Source organism: Schistocerca americana, chromosome 1 (genome assembly GCF_021461395.2).
Source record: "Schistocerca americana isolate TAMUIC-IGC-003095 chromosome 1, iqSchAmer2.1, whole genome shotgun sequence".
Classification (NCBI taxonomy): domain Eukaryota; kingdom Metazoa; phylum Arthropoda; class Insecta; order Orthoptera; family Acrididae; genus Schistocerca; species Schistocerca americana.
In genome coordinates, this window is record NC_060119.1 from 565127654 (window position 1) to 565144263 (window position 16610).

Here is a 16610-nt window from a genome sequence, read left to right on the forward strand (position 1 = left end):
TGTGGAGAAACAAATTTAGGGTACAACTTGACAAAAAGAAGGGATCGGTTGACAGGACATATCCCGAGGCATCAAGGAATCGTATTCAAGCAGGTTTAGATAGGTGCAGACTGCAATAGTTATGCAGGTATGAACATGCTCGCACAGGTGTGGACCACCACAGCGAGGAGGAGTTTCGACATCAGTCTAGAGTTAACGGCTGGCCACACACTTTGTCAGAGAATACGTATGCGCCATACTGCACTATTGGAAATAGCGTGAAAATAAAATCTTGATTTTTAATTACAGGCATGGTGGAGGCTCGAGCGCTGAACGAGCTAACGCATAGAGTGACGTCAGCTCTGGATGCTTTCACCGGCCGCAGCGGTGAGCAGTGCAGTGAAGCATGGAGCTGCAGGTTGCAGAGGACATTCCAGGAAATTGACCGTCGAACCAGCATACCCAGGTCAGTGACTGCGCACGGCGGCTGTCTACAGTTGCTCATTCCATTGGAGAGAGTCACGGAGCGGGCTCACGCTCTTCCCGTTTCTGACCGTTTCAACGCCGCCATCAGCGCCGACTTCAAGGCGATAAGCATTCGACTTCTCCCGAACTTCAGCTTTTAACTCCGGTTGACTTTCAATGTTCAACAGATAATCCCATTCACAAAATCGCTCATCAGATTTTACCAGAATTAAATTACAAAATTAAACCTGTCTGTATTTTCCGTGATCTACCCAGAGTATGTGACTACGTAAATCACTAACTTCGTTAGCAAAATTGATGTTTTGTGGTATTACCAATGTAGCTAACAAATGGTTTACTTCAAATTTAACAAGAAAAATGTGAAATATTTCTAACTGGGGAGATGCCACTGAAGAAGTTATACGCCGTTCAGTTTTAGATTCGTTATGGTACTCATACAGGAAAACGAGACTTTAATGCACATTCAGCAGAATTAGTTCTTTTTATAGATAACGTGAGTATTTTAATCAGTCCCATTAGACACAAAGCAACAAAGGAAATAAAAAGTTATATGGTTAAAGCAGTTCCTGACTTATTTTGTCATTTTCTGGAATGATCTCTATTTAAAAACATGAAAGAATAATCGTTACTGCACAGAAACCGTTGCAACATCAATGATAAATTTATTGTTTGATCAAGAGATAATAAGACAGGGTTCCAAATCTTAGGGTATTCATATTTATCAGAACTGTAATTATAAATAAAAGTAATCAAATTTACGAGCTTCTCAGGCAACTCAGTTTAGGTATTTTTCCACTTCGTGACACTGCAAATCTTGGTGAGAAGCAACTCAGTATGTTAACATTATGTGCTTATGCCTTTAGGCAGCAGTGTCGTCTGAAATTATATTATATGGTAATATGGTTTTAAGAAAGGAAGTTTGCTGTAAGAATATATCATGTAAGTAAATTCTCTCGATGTAGGTGGTACATTACGGTCCGAAGGGACAACAGAAAAATGTCACCTTCGTGATTTTATTAATATCGATTTTAATTCAGAAATGGCTGAATGATGATGCTACCAACACCTCTGATCATATTTATGTTTATACAAAGCCCCTGATAAACAGCGGAATTAAATTAGAAAGAAGACGTAAGTTTCTTCTGCGAAACATATGCCACAAAAGAATTTATGTTTAGAATTTTTTTAGCTTATGTAAGACTTACATACTTCCTTACGTTACTAAGCGAAAATTTTTTATTGCTATGTAAGCTCATACGTGAGTGGCCATCCTGCAGCCACATAGAAGTACGACTGATGTTGAATATCGTGTAGTTTGTTCATTCCGCATCACAGTAGTACATCATAGGTATAGTCAATGGAAAAATTAACTAAATCTTTCAGTTGTTCACTCTGCAGAAGCTAATAGCCTAAGACAAGTTTAAAAAACGCTAGACATTCATTATCTACTTACACAATGTCCAGTTTCAGCAACTTTCTGATCCTGTACCATTCAGGCTGAAGATATTGAGCGCCTTCCGCAAATCGTCTGTACTTTCTATAGTGCCCTACATCCTACACACAGCTCTCTTCGCGATGGTTTCAGACTCGTCGTGCCAAATGAACGGAAAATTAAATTGAATTAAATACAAAATCTTCGAATAGAATTGAAGATAGTAAAACTGAGACTAGTGACGCACCAAAAAAGACGAAGAAAGTAACAGTGTTCAAAGAAACTGTCGACAAAATAATGAAGTCAATGCTTGCAAGAAATTCCTCATTTATCTCGAATCAAGAACTCGTTATTCTGTTTTGTGCAACTTCACAGAGAGCGTTTATTTTGAGGTTATGGCGCATAATGCAGAACCGTCTCCATTGACTCCTACAATGGGAATACACTTTCGTTATATCGAATATTATTGTTTCCTTGCGTTATACGAAATGGTGTAGCACGAATTATTCTTTATATTAATTTTGTTGATATTTTTTTCTCTAAAGCATACAGTGTTTGAGTAAAACAGGATAAAAGAGCGGAGAAATTGACAGCGGCTCACATTTATTAGACGTTCGTAATTTTGTAATATTAATGTTTTTCCGAAGACACGAAATTACAATGAAGCCACAACCTTCATATTCGTCGGAGGTGCGCCCTCCCCCCAATCTTTTTTCTTTTTCTCTGAATTTGATAAGCAGTAATGTGAAGCCAAACCTGCAAGGACTCGCGCAATGAAACAAACATTGTCAATAAACGCTAAAATTGTTAGTATAATTCAGTTATAAAAGCCTATGTACGCTATATGGATTAATGTATTGTGACACTGAAAGTAGGGGAAACGCAATGAAGAGAAAGAAAGAAGTAACAATGTTTCGAATAAATCTGTGAGCGAAAACAGAAGGAATCAAAATTATGTATTGATAAACGACAAAGGACAGGAGAAATATTCTGGAACTCGCACGCTCAATCCAAAAGAAAAGTTCTTCACCTTCCGTGCAAGTGCAATTTTTACAGAATTTAAGTAGCATAAAGATCAGAAATCGGTGCATCAGTGGTATGCAAAAAAGTTTGACTATATCGGATGAAGACATTCAAAATAGAGAAAAATTCAGAAGGAATCTGAAATACTTTGAGGTTGTTGTACAAAAGTATCAGAGAAGACAAATGTGAGAAGACTTAAATACAGGCTACTGAGAAGTAAGCCAGAGGAACTACAATAGAAAGATTAAATCATGAATAGTTGTTTTACATCTGCATGATCTTTCAGGCTTCGAATCAAAAGAAGCTGTTAATAATATAAAGTTGCTTATCGTGTTAAAAGGTGGGCGAGTAGAGAAGTTGGTTTACATCTGTAATATTTTCCACGTTGCTACTTTTTGAAATTTCGGCGGGAGGAAAGATCTGCGATGATCTGGCAAAGATAAGGCTCTCTTTCAAAGTTTCTCATATTCAGCAGAACGATTGAGTGTTCAATAAGACCAAATTGCCACACATTTTATTCGGTGTGATTAAATGCTGATCCCAGACTAAATAAATAAAAATCAAATACTGACAAGTGAAATGACGAACGGAATCACAGAAGATACCTGTGGTCTGAGAACTCAAATGCGCTAAATAGAATTTTTGTTGTGGACGTACATTGTATCCGAAGTCACGTGATTGTGATACTTACTGATGAAAAGTAGTCGTGTTTATTTGCATCTGCAGCAGCAACGATTATTCACCTTTGCTATTACTAGTGTTAAAATGTGTGGCAATAGGGCATACATGTATTAGTAAGGTTTCTGGCTTAGGGCAACATATAAGCAAACAGCGTTATACTGATGTGAAGTGACATATCCTGTTTGATATTGGTGACGTGCACAGTACACTATGATTGAATTTTCTCATTTTGATAGTACTGAAGGGCGACCTGTTTTCATTGTAAAAATCCATTCAAAAGCAAAGATCGCATAAAACATTTCTGTATTTAAGACAAGTAGTCTCAACAGACATTTGCTGTCATCTTCAGATCTTAAAACTCTTTTCGTGAGTTATACCTCATGCGTCAGTTAAAGTGGACTGGCACTGTTTGGAATATGTCCAGCACACGTAAACAGATGTACTTTTGTGTACCGTGTTTATATGATGTAACAAGCTTCTGTGAGCAATATGTATATGGACACGGCTTTTTGCACAAGGTGCTTTATGTTTTTAAATATTTTAGTGATGACTGACTGTTTATAATTTGCTGATTTTTATCCACTTGACATTTTGTGTTTGAAATTTAAGCGTAAAATGAACATGTTTTACAGGAAAAAGTGTTTTAAGACCTGGAGATGACAGGAAGTGTCTGTTGAGACCGGTTGTCTTAAATAAAGAAATATTTATATCTTGGCTGTTGAATGGGTTTCTACAACAGTACACTATGTTCACCGCAAGACTCCTGTTGTATGAACGGAGACAAAGAAAGCACTTCACAATCGATCAAATAACGCCACACAGCGAAATCAGTGTCAGGTGTCTACTTATTTTATTATGTTCTGATCTACGACGTTTAGGACATTTTAAAAGACAATGTGATTATCATTTTTAAATTACGTATGTAGCTGTTGGAAGCCATAGTACGGAGCTTATGAGACGTAACAGTGCAAAAATTTTTGACTTTTTCTCTCATATCAAGAAAGGAATAAAGAAATTAGAAAAAAAGAAAAACCAATCAATCAAATGTCTTGTGAAGTGGTTTGTCTATCAAAAGTAAGAACGAAATAGATTAGAAAAACATTTATCGAACCTTATTTGCTGTACATGCTTTCGAGAACCATTCAAAGGGGCGTCAATCTGTTTGTAGTTTATTTCTTAGTTTTACACAAAATAATTGACCGACTTTGAAGGAAACCATTTTGACGGTTAACTGTGGAATCACACCATTGCATCTTTTCATGCTCAGTATAGCTAGGCCTTGAAACGATAAAATTGTTGATACCTCATTTGTTTCCCTAGTGTCAGCTGCTCTCGAAATGGCCTAAATCTAGTACTTTATACGAAGGAAGCCATTTTGAAAGTCAAACAACACAACAATGCAATTTTTTGAGGCAAAGTAGCTACGCATTGAAGAGATGATTGTTGTGGCATCTCATTTGCCTTCTCCAGATGCCCTGAATTTATTAGCTGATTCGAAGGAAGCCTTTTGATAAAATTACATCAGCGTAACTGTTTACCCGCAAAATAGCTAGACCTTGAAGAGAGTAGCTTTTTGACACGTGGTTAGCAGCAAATGTTCATGAAAGATTTCAATTTCCCTCAAATCATGCTAACTTTTTCCTGAATTATCCTGATTACTTTTAGATAATTAAATATTTTTTTCGAAAACTAAACCTAACGCTTCTATTGCTTACTACTCCATTTGTCCGTTTCCAACTCCATTAAAATGCTATAAAAATTCAGCCATAAATTTTAATCCAACCAACAGTTTAACTTTTTATTAATTATCCTGATTGCTTTCAAGCAAGTAAACCCTTATTAGCAAAAGTAGACCTTACGCTCGCTAATTTGATACCGAATTTGTATACTTCCCACTTTTCATTTGGCTATGAAAATTCGGACTAGAAGCCACAGTTTAATTTAACAAGGAACATCTAATGCGGAGATATTCTCTTACTAAGTTTCAGCCAAGTTTTTGTAGAGGAAATTGTTTTTCTGTACTATAATAAGAATTTAGTTATTGCACATGTACTAGGATTAAATTAAGGAAGTGATGGATGCGTTGTGTAGAACATTGTTCGCGTTATGGATCAAGCATGCGTACTGACGATAATTGTTGCTGAAATGTAGGAACGTTCCTCTAATGGTAAGCAGTCTTTCAAGCCAAATGAAAATGTTCAACCGTGACATCATAGGTAATAGTTTACTTTAAGGAGAGTAATCACTTTTAATCGTAGAATCTGTTGGTCGCCTAGATGTTTTGGTTTTTCTTGTCCTTTTTCGCGGAAACGCCGTTTCTCAGGCCAGATACATGTTGCGTGTATCCTGCAGGATTACCAAGGCTACTCTACATACAACTTATTAAAGCGCGGATGGCAGATGACTAACATAAGCCGACAGCAGTTGCCTTTATGTTGTTGTTGTTGTGGTCCTCAGTCCTGAGACTGGTTTGATGCAGCTCTCCATGCTACTCTATCCTGTGCAAGCTTCTTCATCTCCCAGTACCTACTGCAATCTACATCCTTCTGAATCTGTTTAGTGTATTCATCTCTTGGTCTCCCTCTACGATTTTTACCCTCCACGCTGGCCTCCAATACTAAATTGGTGATCCCTTGATGCCTCAGAACATGTCCTACCAACCGATCCCTTCTTCTGGTCAAGTTGTGCCACAAACTTCTCTTCTCCCCAATCCTATTCAATACTTCCTCATTAGTTATGTGATCTACCCATCTAATCTTCAGCATTCTTCTGTAGCACCAAATTTCGAAAGCTTCTATTCTCTTCTTGTCCAAACTATTTATCGTCCATGTTTCACTTCCATACATGGCTACACTCCATACAAATACTTTCAGAAATGACTTCCTGACACTTAAATCTATACTCGATGTTAACAAATTTCTCTTCTTCAGAAACGCTTTCCTTGCCATTGCCAGTCTACATTTTATAAAGATAGAACAAATTCGACAGTATTTAATTAAATTGCTTTCTGAAAACCAGTCGCCTCTCGCGATGTTCTTAGATCATGTCTGAGCTCTAGAATTAAAATCAGTGGCACTTGGTGGCTTGAATAAAACGAAGTCCCTGTCATGTGAACAAATTTGCACACCGGGCAAAAAAATTTAACTCTCAGAAGACACGACAATAACACGATGTAACATAGTCGTTATTCAGAGAGAAAAAGACATCAAAAGTTTTCTCACATATTCTATAACCAGTTGAAAGCACTGATCGTTGATTGGATCCCGCAGAGCGACCAAATTGCGAATATGTTCATTATAACGTTTCAGCTGTGCTTCCAGAAATTCACAGACGCTTTCTGTGGAGTTGAGACCGGATGATTTAACGGGACGGTTGAGATGCAGTAGACTGTCTCAGTATTCGTCAAACGAGGGATTTATGCGTGCAGCACTGTGAAACAAATGTCTTGTTGTTTATGGGAACGTGTGACGTATAACAAAGAATATATACATTTGCTCACCACAGATGGTTATTTTGAAATAAAAGAAAAATGGCTGTATTCGTTGAGAACACTTTCCTTTCAAAGAATTATGTTTTATTATGATATTATTTACCATTTCCTTGCTTCGAGCGAAGCAAACTCATTGATTATGTCATTGAAGTCAAATTCAGTAAGTATCTTATTGTATCGACGAAATAACTGAATTTGTCGGTCTGGTACACCTATACTCTATCTTAAGTATTGTCTTATCACCTTTCATTTGCTGAAACTGCGATCACAAGATGCTGCAGTGACTAGAAATGTCATACATTTCTTCAAAGCTATTTCAATGTTTAGAAAAGCATCTCGTAAGTCATACTTTGGAAAAGAAATCTTCAGTGTAGTCAAACGGGAAAATGTGTCTGTGCTCTTTCTACTGTAATTTGAAAGCCGCTACTTCTTTAACTAGTTCAGCTGTATCGATTTATTTGCTACATTTGCGACCAAAATCCACCGTATATTTTTCGAAACAAGATACATAACTCTTATTTAAGGCGTTACCGCCAGGAAATTAAAGTGAGATGAAATGATGCGATACATACGAAATCTTTTACCCATTTTACTTACTATTCTCTCAAACACTTTGAAGCACTCTAACTTAAAGAGTTTCACTCCAGTACTCGGCAACCATAAATCGACAAAAACTGGAATTCTTTCGGTTCAATAGCACATTTGGTTCATCACCTGTTGGCCAGTTTTTGAGTGCCTACAACGCCATAGCGAAGTGTCAGCCAATGCTCCATTCTTGAACATAAACTACTAGCGCAGGCGGCAGCTGCATCAACCAAGCACAATGTAACGTAATCTAAGTCACGTCTGTTCGTTAGTATAATATCTTTACGATGCTATTTGGTTGAAATGACAGTTTGATAACAACGTGTGTTTACAGTCGCGGGTCAAGGGAAAGGTGTCTTGTTGCACAAGAACACGAGGGATACGTGACTCTCCGGGTAAGTTCTTCGTCTCTCTCTTTCTCTCTCTCTCTCTCACATACACACACACACACACACACACACACACACACACTGGGTCCTTTTTTTTTTTTTTTTTTTTTTTTTTTTTGAGTTCATCATTTCAACAGGTAAAAACGGAACTCTTATGGGGTCATTTTGTTGTCCGTCTGCCTGCCGGACTGTTAAAACCCCTTTTTCTCACCAGAGGGTTGACTTATCTAGTTGAAACTTGTGCGACATACTCAGGTATACGGTTCGTTGGCGAAGTAAAAAACTATCTTAGTTAATGGAATCAAAAGATACAACCATTATGTCACATATTTTGATACTTGAAAACACACTCATGAAAAGCTTAGGGTACTTCCCGTTGACAGAGAATAATGAAATTTGGCAAAAAGGAGGATTTCATATAACTAACAAAGGAAAAGTCCGAAAACTGTACATTTTCTTATTATTTCACACTATTTTTTTTCATTTCTTATGTGCCTTTCCGACTGACCGTCTGTCTTAAGACCCCTTTTTCTCAGTAACGGGTAGACGCATCAAATTGAACTTTATATCACATGCTAAAGTCTGTAGGCCATTGACGTTGAAATAAATGTAAGCTACTAAATCAGTACAACGAAAAGATATGGCGAGTTAGGTGACGCATTTTATCTCTCGCAGATGCACTCGTCAAAACCTTTAGGGTAATTTCCTTTGGCCTAATATCATGAACTTTAACAGACAGGAGGTTTTCATAATACAAGTATAAGAAAAATACTAAAACTGTTAATCATCTCAGGCGAAAAAATTTTTTTTGGACATTTGTAATCCATTTGTCTGTTCGTCCGTTTGTTAAGAAGTCTTGTTCTCAGGAACTATTAGATGTATCAAGTTCACATTTACGTCACATACCAAGGTCTATAGTCCGTTGGTGATGTTGTGAATGTAAGCTTCTAAGTCAATGCAATCAAATGATACAGCTATTTATGTCACATATTTTAACACTCTCAAACTCACTCATTAAAAGCTGTATGGTTCTTGCCGTTGACCCAGAATCATAAACTATGGCAAGACGAAAGGTTTTACAGTAAAAGTAAAGCCCGAAAAGTGTTGATTTGTAATTATGTCACACGGAAATAATACTTCTTTCGTCATTTGTTATCAGTCCGTCTTGTAAGACGGCATTTTATCAGGAACGGCTAGATGTATCAAGTGGAAATTTGAGTCACCTTCTAGGTTCTATGGTCCCTTGTACGCGTAAAAAATTGAAGCTTCTAAGTCAATGCAATCAAAAGATACGGCCATTTATGTCACGTATTTTCATACTCGCAAACTGGCTCCTTAAAACGTAGACCGTACTTCCCTTTGTCCTAGAGTCATTAAATTTAGCAGTAAGCGAGCTTGCACGGTATAAGTAAACGAGAAAATCTGAGTATTGTTAATTTGTAGTTATATCACAAAAAATATTTCTTTTGTCAATTGTTTTGCCACTTCACACTTAAAACAAAAACATTCTCGAAACTATTTGAATTCCTCGGACCGATATCGTGCCAGTATCAGTGTCAAGAACAGAGAAAAATCCTGGAATGGATGAACTGTCTATACAGATAATGAAGTATCTACAGAACCCTCAAAGTGCGAGTCCTACTCACACGTGGCCAATTTCTTTTCTTTTTCTTCTTTTTTACATCATGGCTTCAGTACGGCCCTGCCTGCGGCTTAAACTACGCAGTACACACACTGCGAGTGCCCTCATTTAGCCGTAGGCTCACCCCAAAAGCCGTAGATTCACCCGACGTCTTGTATGATTTGAAAAGAGGCAAAATGGCGGTTCGTCGGACCACACTACACGCCTCCAATCGTCCACTGCCCAGCTTCTGTGTCGTTTGACACACTGAAGACGTGCTGCTCAGTATGCCACTGTCAACAATGGCCTGCTTCGAGGACTCCAACTCCAAATGTCCACTGCTTGCAGTCCCCCTGCTGATGTTCCCTCTGAAACTGACAGAAGACACATTCACTACTAGCAACAATTCCTGTCTGGTCTGAAACCGATTGTCACTGACGTGACGTGGCACTCATGTCTGGTAGCTGACCGGTGTTCTGACGCCGTGTTGCGTGGCTGCGAGTGCTACACCATCTCTCGCAAACACGTTGGGCAGTCCACGGCGGTACACTAACAAACTGGGCAGTGTCATTCACTGTGTGGTTAAGGGCACGTCTAAACCTGACAACTGTTTTCCGCCGTCTGTCATGTCTCCACGTCGACTCATCTTGCTGCACTGATTCCACACACCTGGCTGTCACTGCCATGACGTAAGGCCGGTATTACACTATCAAATTTCTTTGTCCAAAATCTTTGTCAAATATCTTTGTCAAAGAAATTTGATGGTATAATAGGGAACTTTGTCAAATGTCGTCAAATATTTGATCAAATCTAGGGCCTCACTGTAGATTTGATCAAAGAAGTCGCTTGTATTGTGTTCACTGCAATGTGACATGTTACCGCGTGGAGCGCTAGCATCGCTGCAGCGTTCTGTCATCTGTAGTGTTTTTATAAACATTGCCGGTAAATACAATTGTGTGTACCGACAACTAGAAAGTTAATAGAGATGTACGAAGCTGATGAGGCGCTTTACAACGTGAGGCACGCTGAATACAGAAATAGATTATGAAGATGGGAGACCTTAGGCTACCTAACCTAACCTAAACCAACTCTCTCTTGTAACAAGGAATCGAAGTGTTACAGTGAGCCTGTCTTCTGCAGATATAGCAGTTCTTGAGTGAGTATTGTGCTTTGTGATATGAGGATACACTTCACTGAGCACATACAGAAATCTATGCTCATCCATTCTTAAGTAACTGATGTGCGACTTGACGTCCTTCACTATAAGTTCACGTAACAAGTTTTGTTGAATGCTTTTATCGTGTCGTGGTAAAACCCACAGCTTCACCCAGGTACGTTTCCCTTTTTTCCCCCCCGCTTCTCTTCCGCATGTGCACACAGTGCAATTGTGGTACACGCAACTGCTGCGGTTAATAAAAAGTTGTCGTTGTCAGACATCATTAACTTTGATGAAAAATATGATGACAGTGTAATACCCCTTTTTAGTTCTATGTCAAAGATCTTTAACAAATATATTTGACGAATATTTGATCACATCTTTGATCAAATCTTTCACAAATAAATTTGATAGTGTAATACCGGTCAAGCCACATCTGCCAGCGCTCCAAACCGATCAGAGCGTTATTTTAAGTAAATGACTAATATTCTGTCCAGAGATTCTATGACAGTTACAGTTGTTCTTACAAAATATGTGAATTCTCTCAGAGAGAGATGTAACTATGTTATCAAGTGAGGCGATGCAGTGGTGAAGACACCAGGCTCGCATGAGGGCGGAACAGATTCCAAATCTCCCTCAAGTTCTCATGATTTAGGTTTTTTGTAGTTCACCTTAATTAAGGCGAATCCATGAATGGTCCCTTTCGAAAGCACAAGACTCGTTTCCTTCCTGTTTCTTATTCAACAGGACCTCGTGCGTCATCTCTAATGTCCACGTCGACCTCGGAACTTAAATACTAATGCACCTACAGGTCTCCTTCTTTTTTAGTTTGTCGGCCGCAGTGGCCGAGTAGTTCTAGGCGCTTCAGTCTGAAACCGTGTGACCGCTACGGTCGCAGGTTCGAGTCCTGCCTCGGGCATGGATCTGTGTGATGTCCTTAGGTTAGTTAGGTTTAAGTAGTTCTAAGTTCTAGGGGACTGATGACCTCAGATGATAAGTCCCATAGTACCAAGAGTCATTTGAACCATTTGAATCTTCTTTAGTTTATCCCACAGTAGCAGTGTCCGCTTGACGACATATCTGCCTCCATTTCGGTCTGTCAACGGCATCTTAATAGGTGGCATTGATGAATTCCATATCCTTCTTGATACGGTTCATCCATCGTGTCTTGGGTCAGCCACGAGGTCGTCGGCCATTTATGTCCATGTCCTTCACTGCGCATGACATGTCCGTACCATCTTAACCTGCTTTCTCGTAGTTTGTCTGAGATGGGTGCAACTCCAAGTCGCCGTCGAATGTCGACATTTGTTGCACGGTCAAGTCGGGTTAGCCCAAGGGAGCATCGGAGAATTCGCATTTCCATCATTCGTTATCGTTGGCCAACACTCCGACCCTTAGTGTGCGACTGGGCGTACTACAGTCCTATAAACCTTTGACTTAGGGCGTAAAGGCACACGGCGATCGCACAGGACGCCGGTCATGCGGCGCCATTTCACCCAAGCTGTGTTAACACAGGCACGGACATCCGGTGGACTTACATCATCACTGCATATGAGTGAGCCAAGATATTAGAATTACTCCACTTTCTTCAGGTCTTCTCCATCGACTTTGATGATTCCATCGGTTTGAATACCTGTCTTCTTAATACTCAGTCGGAGGCCAAATTTGCCAAGTCGTTGATTCCACTGCTGCTCTGTCTGATCAAAAGTATCCGGATATCCCAACATAAAGCGGAGTTCACCACCAGGCGTTAGGAGAGGCGGACCCGCCAGTATAAAACGAGGCGAGGAGTCAGTAGAGAAGCAGTGACAGCAGATTGGATAGGTCAGGAGAGCTCAGTGATTTCAAAGGTGAACTGGTCACTGGATGTCAGCTGAGTAACTCTTCTAAAGCTGCCCAGGTCGACTATTGTCGACGTCAACGGGAAGTGAAAACACGAAAGAGCAAACACAGCTAAGCTAAGACCAGAAAGACCTCATTTACTGACGGACGGGCACCGTGGAACGCACGGGACGGTAGTTGTAAATGTCGCTTGAAATCAACTGAAGCAATCACTCGTGAGTTCCAAACTGGTACCAGCCGTCCAGCTAGCGCAGTGACTGTGCGTATGGGTTTAAAAAGAATGGGTTGAGCAGCTCCTCATAACTCACACGTTTCTGTAGCCATTGCCAAGTGGCGCTCGAGGTGGTCTAAGAGCGACGCCACTGGACAGTGGATGACCGGAACCGAGTGCTTTGCGTTGATGAGTCACGCTATACCCTATTCCAATCCGATGGAATGGTTTGGGTTTCAAATGGTTCAAATGGCTCTGAGCACTATGGGACTTAACATCTGAGGTCATCAGTCCCCTAGACTTAAACCTAACTAACCTATGGACATCATGCACATCCATGCCCGAGGCAGGATTCGAACCTGCGATTGTAGCAGCAGCGCGGTTCCAGACTGAAGCGCCGAGAACTGCTCGGTCACAGCGGCCGGCAGTTTGGTTTTCGCGAATACTAGGAGAATGTTACCTTCCATCATGCGTAGTGCCAGCAGTGAAGTACGCTTGAGGTGTTACAATATGGGGGTGTTGTTTCGTGGTTACGGTCTGGTAATTTTATTCCGCCCAAGAAAATACTAAATGCAGAAGTATCTGGACACGTTTAACAGCATTATGTACTGCTTACAGTTGAGGAATAGTTCGCAGACGATGACTGTATAAGCATGACAATGCATCTTGTCATAAAGCAGCCCGTGTGAGGCAATGATTTGTGGACAATATCGTTCCTGAAATGGACTGCCCTGCCCAGAGTCCCTACACGAACCCAACAGAACACTTCTGGGATGAATTAGAACGACGATTTCGCTCCAGACCTGAGTGGCCGACATCATTGCCTTCTCTAGTTTCGCCTCTTGAGGGAGAACGGGCTTCAGGTCCTCCACAGATGTTCAGATATCGACTGAAACTGCCCCCAGTAGGTTCCAAGCGACCATAAAGGGGAAGGGTGGCCACACTCATATCAGTCCCAAATAATAGGTGTCCGGATACTTTTGATCAGATAGTGTAGATGCCTCTCAAATCCTTTTCGACGGGCATTAAATCCTAACCTTCTTCTCTTCTTTAGTTTATTGTGCATGGAATAGATGCACTAAATACATGCAGTTGTATAAACGTCGTTTGGCGGTGTGGTCGTATGATATTACAACTAAAAATGTATGCAGTTAAATCCTTGGCCAGAGTTAGGAAATTTCAGACGCTTATAAGGACTGTGATTCTTTTAGTACTTTTTTGTGTTGAAAGCGCAATTTGCAGTGTGGTTTAGATTACACACTTGATTGTAGAGCGCCCTATAAGGGAGTGAGTGAGCAAGATCTCCGGTCTGATTAGGAAAGGATATTCCATTGTAAAAGGATCACTCAAACTAACCTTTCAATCACAACTTCTCCACTTTCATCTCTGTTCTGCTTGATAAACACATGTTGTATAAACACTTTTGTAGGCTTACGAGAGGAGAGCAGCTTATTTGATGTCAATAAAACAACTGTTTGATGCAGTATGAACAAAAGATTTTATTGAGTCAATAACTTGTTTAATTTCCCACAAAACAGACGAGTGACTGACGCAGTAAACTGTTTTATTTACATACAGTGGCAACCCTCATTACGTCGTCTCTTACGTACGAAACGTTCGTTTTACAGACTAGACAGTTTCATATCAAAACGCAAGGAGTTTATTTGCTGATTACGCAAACAACAATGTTATCATCGTGGACACAATACAAGAGACTGGAATGGAAGTCGGTTACATAAAGTTCTTTGGACCTGCTGTTGCGTAAACTGTCGAGCGCTTGTTTCCGTAACAGTTGAGATTAATGTTCGATTCGAGCGCCTGAAGAAAACAACACAGTGGGTGACAGAGTCGTTGTGTGGGGAGCCGTATAAACATCCAGCTATGTGAAACCGCAATATGTCAGAGGCTCGTGTCAGTAGTCTAATGAGACGTAATGTATTCTAACGTACGACACTCGTGTATACCTAAATGACATTCTTGCATGTAGCTAAACCGTTATCGTGCTTGAAGGAGAACCGTGAGAGAGGGCTTAGCGTGCCGTCGACGACGTGGCCGTTAGAAACCGTAGCACGAAGACGGATCGCAGAAGGACTGGGAAGAAAACTGGCCGTAATCTTTTCAAAGGCAGCGTCCCGGCACTCTCCGCAGTCGACTTAGGGAAACCACAGAAAACCTAAGTCTGCGAGTCCAGTGTCTTAGCCACTGCTCCACCTCGTTCTTTTAACATCAAGGTTGTATCTACGGCAGGCAGTGTAATGGGCTAGATTATGTATGTGTTTCAGCGCTAATTGTAGCGTTCCACTAATTTTTCCTACATACTGGAGTGATAACAAATTAATGACCGTTGATATCTACGTTATTGGGAACAATCACGATGGATGGATGGGGACTTTCTGTTCCTCTGAAAAATTAGTTCAGTTGGTTTACCACTGCGGCAATCGATGGCGCTGCAGTGAGACGTGAATCTCTTGTAGATTTATGATAAATTGTGTCGTGAAGTGGTTATACTGCTGTTCATCCCTCACGTAAAATTTTCGTACATGACTCCGTTTTTTCCTTTACTGCATTTCTTGCTAATTTTGCACCCGATTTTTGGTGAGAGAAGACGAGACCTAACTTAATAATATGACCTGCGCACAAGGTAACCGCTAAAAATCTGATTTTGTGTTTATTGCTTATCTAAACTTCCACGTCCGTAGGCATTACTAGTCATTTCGAAGGGATTATATTGATTCGATTTGTGACAGTTCGTATTTTAATGACAGTAAGTCCCCAAGCTTCGACATCTATAATTCCCTGTGGCAACGCGACATTAATCGCCATCATTTTTGGTGGCATATCTTTTCCCACATCCAGTTCGCTGAAGTTGTAATATCTCTTACCAAACTCCTAGAGTAGGAACGCCTATGCAGTGATCATAGCGTACTGCGCATGTCAGCAACATAAGGCTCCAATAGTCAGGTGCCGTTGGTGTGGCGCTGCTGTTTAGTTTGCGTTAGGACCGCACCTTCAATATTACGTCTGTATAAGAGGTTGATAATTAAGACTCTGAAAAGAGAGTGTCTAGGAATTAAACTTTGGTCGCTAGAAAGGTATAACAGCCCATAAGTGGTTGGTACTGGGTATTCCTTAGTATGATTTTTTTCTTGTCTTATCAAAACTGGCAACAGTGCAGTACGTGTGCTGTTGGGTTACAGATTTGGAGTTCTTATTTAAAGGCCTCCTATATGCTTGGTGTCTCAGCGAGTTTACTATCACAGAGCAAAGAGCGATACGATAGTAGCGTTATCACCAGCATTATGGGCCTTTGTAAACACCCCAGAAGCATCACTAAAGATTGTGGCTACAAAATCAACTCAGCTTCATTTTCCGTACGCTCTTTTGAAGGCATTCATAAAGTGCAAAAAATAAACAGACTTCGGGTACGTATCATAGTAAATGCCGTGTGAAAGTGCTCATAACGTTTACTTAACGACTGGCTGTTTATGGCGGTGGGTATGGGGGAGGGAGATGTGGGTTAGGTTGATAGGGTAACTGTGACAAAGGAAAGAGGTGATAGTCCAAGAGAATTGTAAGCACCACACACACACACGATGTCGTATCAGCATTGAAAGTAAAGACAATGGATACACTTCCTTGTGATCTTACCAGGAAAATTTCGATACGGGTAGAAACACTTTGAGGTTCTATGTAGGTGACTCATGCCGTGAGTCTA

At 40.3% G+C, this 16610-nt stretch overlaps 1 protein-coding gene across 1 annotated transcript in view; it reads left to right on the forward strand.

Moving 5' to 3' along the window:
* The window catches only part of LOC124577428, a 98046-nt gene that overhangs the window by 33339 nt on the left and 48097 nt on the right, over positions 1–16610 (forward strand). The window contains exon 3 of the mRNA XM_047131222.1: positions 289–445. Coding sequence (XP_046987178.1) covers positions 289–445 — 157 coding nt within the window. The remainder of the gene's footprint in view (positions 1–288; positions 446–16610) is intronic.